The sequence below is a fragment of the Buceros rhinoceros genome, unplaced genomic scaffold (assembly GCF_000710305.1).
Source record: "Buceros rhinoceros silvestris isolate BGI_N320 unplaced genomic scaffold, ASM71030v1 scaffold16219, whole genome shotgun sequence".
Classification (NCBI taxonomy): Eukaryota; Metazoa; Chordata; class Aves; order Bucerotiformes; family Bucerotidae; genus Buceros; species Buceros rhinoceros.
The window spans coordinates 1-3586 of NW_010432252.1; the positions used below are offsets into that span (position 1 = coordinate 1).

A 3586-nucleotide genomic window follows, 5' to 3' on the forward strand; every position below is an offset into this window, starting at 1 on the left:
AACAGCCAACAACGAAGAGGTCTTTGTTGAATATTTTTATTAACTTTATCGTTTTTCGTGTGGTTTTTTTTTTTCTTCTTTTCCCCTTCCCCCTTCTTGTTCTCTCTCCCCCCCCCCTCCCGTCCAGGTTGGATCAACGGAATGGAGAACAGCACACAAGCCAGCACTTCTGTCGAGAAAAGAAATCACCATTGGAGAAGTTACAAGTTGATTATTGACCCGGCTCTGAAAAAAGGACAGCACAAACTCTACCGTTACGATGGGCAACATTTCAGCATGCCTGTGAGTGGGGGGGTCGTGGGTTTCCCCCATTGTGTTGTGTTTCCCCCCCCTTGCCTCCGTTTCACCGGCGTTTTGGGAGCTCGGGTCCCGCCGGGTCGTGGTAATCCCCGTTGTAGCACATGTGTGTGGGAGGGGGGTCTGGGGGGGACACATGCAGCCACCAAAGTTACTGCCACCTGACACTGTGTGTTCAACTGTCAGGAGCCCGAGAGGGAGCCCAAACCTGCAGCTTTATCGCTGTGTTTCCAATCTGTGTGCATTTCCCAGCAGTATTGCAATTTGACACGTGTGTGTGTGTGCGCGCTTCCCCCTTCCCTTGAGACAGCTCGTGCTTCCCTGGGGTTTATTTTTTCTTTTATTTGTGTCTTAAATTTCAAGCCTTGTTACTGCTGTTTTTGTGCTTTCTCTCCTCCACCTCCTCCTCCTCCTCCTCCCAGAACTCGGGAATCGCTCCTGTGGATTGTGTCAGGGATCCCAGAATAGGGCGAATATGGACCAAAACTAAGGAGCTGGAGCTGTCTGTCCCCAAATTCAAGGTACTACCCCGACTTTTGGGTTTAGCTCTGTGTTCTCGTTGATTTGGGAGTGAAGCTTCAGTTCCAAACAGTGTAATGGACCGTTTAAATGACAGTCATATACATAGTAACATTATTATTTGGCAAACTGTTTAACAATAATCCTCTTCTATGAGGATAATGAGAAATCAATGCGTCTGTCTAACGAGATGACTTGAAGGTTTTGCAGCTCTGTCTTGGGGGCTTCTGGGGTGAGGGGTGGTGGAGGGGGCTCTCTGCTGACAGTGTTGCTCAAAATACCTGTTTGTAGCCCAGAAAGGAGCCGGTTTCAGTGAATGGCTGCAGTGGCAGAGGCTCTGCTCAGCTCCGGGGTTCCTCCCGGAGCCTTGGAGGCAGTTTTCTTTCCCCAAAGTTTGCAGGATGCCTTAACCCTTTCCCTCCCGTGCCATCCTCATGCCCTCCCCCATGCTTGTTAACGATGGCAATTATTTTTATCGCCCCCACCTTGTGCCCATCTCCAGATTGATGAGTTTTACGTGGGGCCAGTGCCTCCCAAGCAGGTCACCTTTGCCAAGCTGAACGACAACATCCGCGAAAACTTTTTGACCGACATGTGCAAGAAATACGGCGAAGTGGAAGAGGTGGAGATTCTCTACAACCCCAAGAACAAGAAGCACCTGGGCATCGCCAAAGTGATCTTTGCCACTGTCAAGGGTGCCCGGGAAGCTGTCCAGCACCTTCACAACACCTCCGTCATGGGCAACATCATCCACGTGGAGCTGGATACGAAAGGTGAGGGGGCACATTTCGGCCCTATGTGTTTGTGGTTCGCGGTGCCCCTGCCCATCCCTCTCCTAAAACGAGAGGCTGCTGCAGACCCTGAGGGCCCGGTGCTTAAAAATACGAAGGGAGTGCTCCTGTCCCCAGGAGCGGGTCTGGTTTCTGGGGCCTGTGTGAGTCACGTGGAACCAAATGTGTTGTCTGTTGCTAGGAGACAGCCCTGCAATTTGCAAAATGCTGCCATCCTGCTGTCCCCTGCCTGTCCGCTGCCCTGCGCTCTGCCCTGGGAGGCCTCCCATGCCCCCCATCTCCAAGTCCCAGGCTGGCCCCGCTCGGCCACCTCCCGGGACTGCTGGACCCCGCAGCACCCGGCTTCTGCAAACTTGGGATTTTGGGGCAAACCTCAGGGGTTCCTGGAACCCCAAATCTGTGGATTCTGGCAGCGGGGTTGGGTGCTGCCCACTGCGTGCCTGGCATTTCATTGAGACTTAGCAGCAAACTGAAGGCTGGCAGCAAAAGAGTGCACACGCAGCACTTGTCGGTGTGTGTGTGAGTGTGTAAGTGTGAGACTGTCTCTTAAAGCGACAGGAGCTCCCCATCCTGGAGGAGCCAACTCTCAGCCTCAGACTGAGCCTAGGGAGCCCAGAATACTTTCTGGAAATACAACAGCATTGCGGTTCATCACTTTGTCTTCTCTCTTTCCTCCAAGCATGTTAGTGAAGGGCTTTGCAAAAAACGTGCCTGAATTTTAGAGGCTGTCTGAAGCTGAGGAGGTGTAGATCGGTTGCCGCTCGTTCTCCATTGCAAACCTGGCATTTCTAGTGTAAAAGTGACCTGCTGCACTCTTGGTTGGGAAGAGTACAATGTTAACACCTTTTCTTAAAAATGCTGATGTTTTTTGTGGTGTATTAAAAGATTTCAACAATGTAGTGCACAAGCCGTGCAGCAGTTGGCGTGCCACGTGTGGTAAAAGGGTGTACTAGGACCTTTACTGATGTTACTGATCACCCTGAGAAGAAAAATCACAGTAGTAGCATGATATTTTCTATTGTCAGCTAAGCTTGACCTTGCACTCATATGCTCTGAAATTCTAGTATCATTAATTTTTACAGATAGGCTTCCTCCCCTGCTTACTTTGGAATTTGAAGGTAAAAATTACATTTCAGAACAAATGAACCATTTGTAGATTTAATAAGCAGGCTTGTAAGTGGTGGATGTCTTAATGAGAGGCATTTTAAACAAGCTGATTGTGCCGCATCCCCACTGGCTCTTCCCCGTTTATAAACTAGTCTGCAAGCCTGGAGCAGGCAGCTGTTGAAGAAAGTTAGCTGTGCATCAGGGAAATGAGGGGGGTTTACGCTTCTGTTTCTTGGGAGGAGATGTTGAAGTCTTAGTTTCAAACTGCATTTTTGTTTGGTTTGCCAGCTGTGTGCTTCTAATGTATTTTTTTCCCCCACAGTTGCATCTTTTTCATTCTAAAAGAGTAAGACTGTAAGTGTGCTATAATCCGTCAGAATCAAGTAAAAATGTAATTCCTAAAATAGCATTAGCATGTTAGGACATTCTTAAAATACATTTGTATAGTTTTGAACATTTCTTTCTGGCATTCAGCTTTTAAAGAGAATGAAAGGTTTGTTAAAAACTTGATTTTCAGTGTCTAGCAAAAGAAATATTAGAAGTGAAAGTGCTGTTTTGTCTGTCTGGTCAGAGCACTGGCCTGGGAACTGAGTAATCCAGTCTCCTCATCTAAGACAGGCTAGTTTAAAGCAGCTTCTCTGCCTCAGTTTACCCACCTACGGAAGGGACACCCTTGATAATTACCCGTCCTTAGAGAAAGAGATAGCAATTGTTTCCCCTTCTTTGGAAATGAAATTGTAACTTTTACTCTGTTACACTGGGGATTATGGAAGTTTCTATCAGTTACTTTGTGTTTCGTTAGAAACAAGTTTCGAAGTAAGACTGATGCTTCGGAATCCGCATCGTGGTAGTCTTGGGGGGGGGGGGGGGGG

At 48.3% G+C, this 3586-nt stretch overlaps 1 protein-coding gene across 1 annotated transcript in view; it reads left to right on the forward strand.

The window, feature by feature from the left end:
* Nucleotides 1-105: 105 nt before the first annotated feature.
* The window catches only part of SETD1B (SET domain containing 1B), a gene marked incomplete at its 5' end in the record, with an annotated part of 47362 nt that continues 43881 nt past the window's right edge, over nt 106-3586 (forward strand). The window contains 3 exons of the mRNA XM_010143714.1: nt 106-282; nt 720-818; nt 1319-1589. Of these exons, the coding sequence (XP_010142016.1) occupies nt 106-282; nt 720-818; nt 1319-1589 (547 nt within the window). The remainder of the gene's footprint in view (nt 283-719; nt 819-1318; nt 1590-3586) is intronic.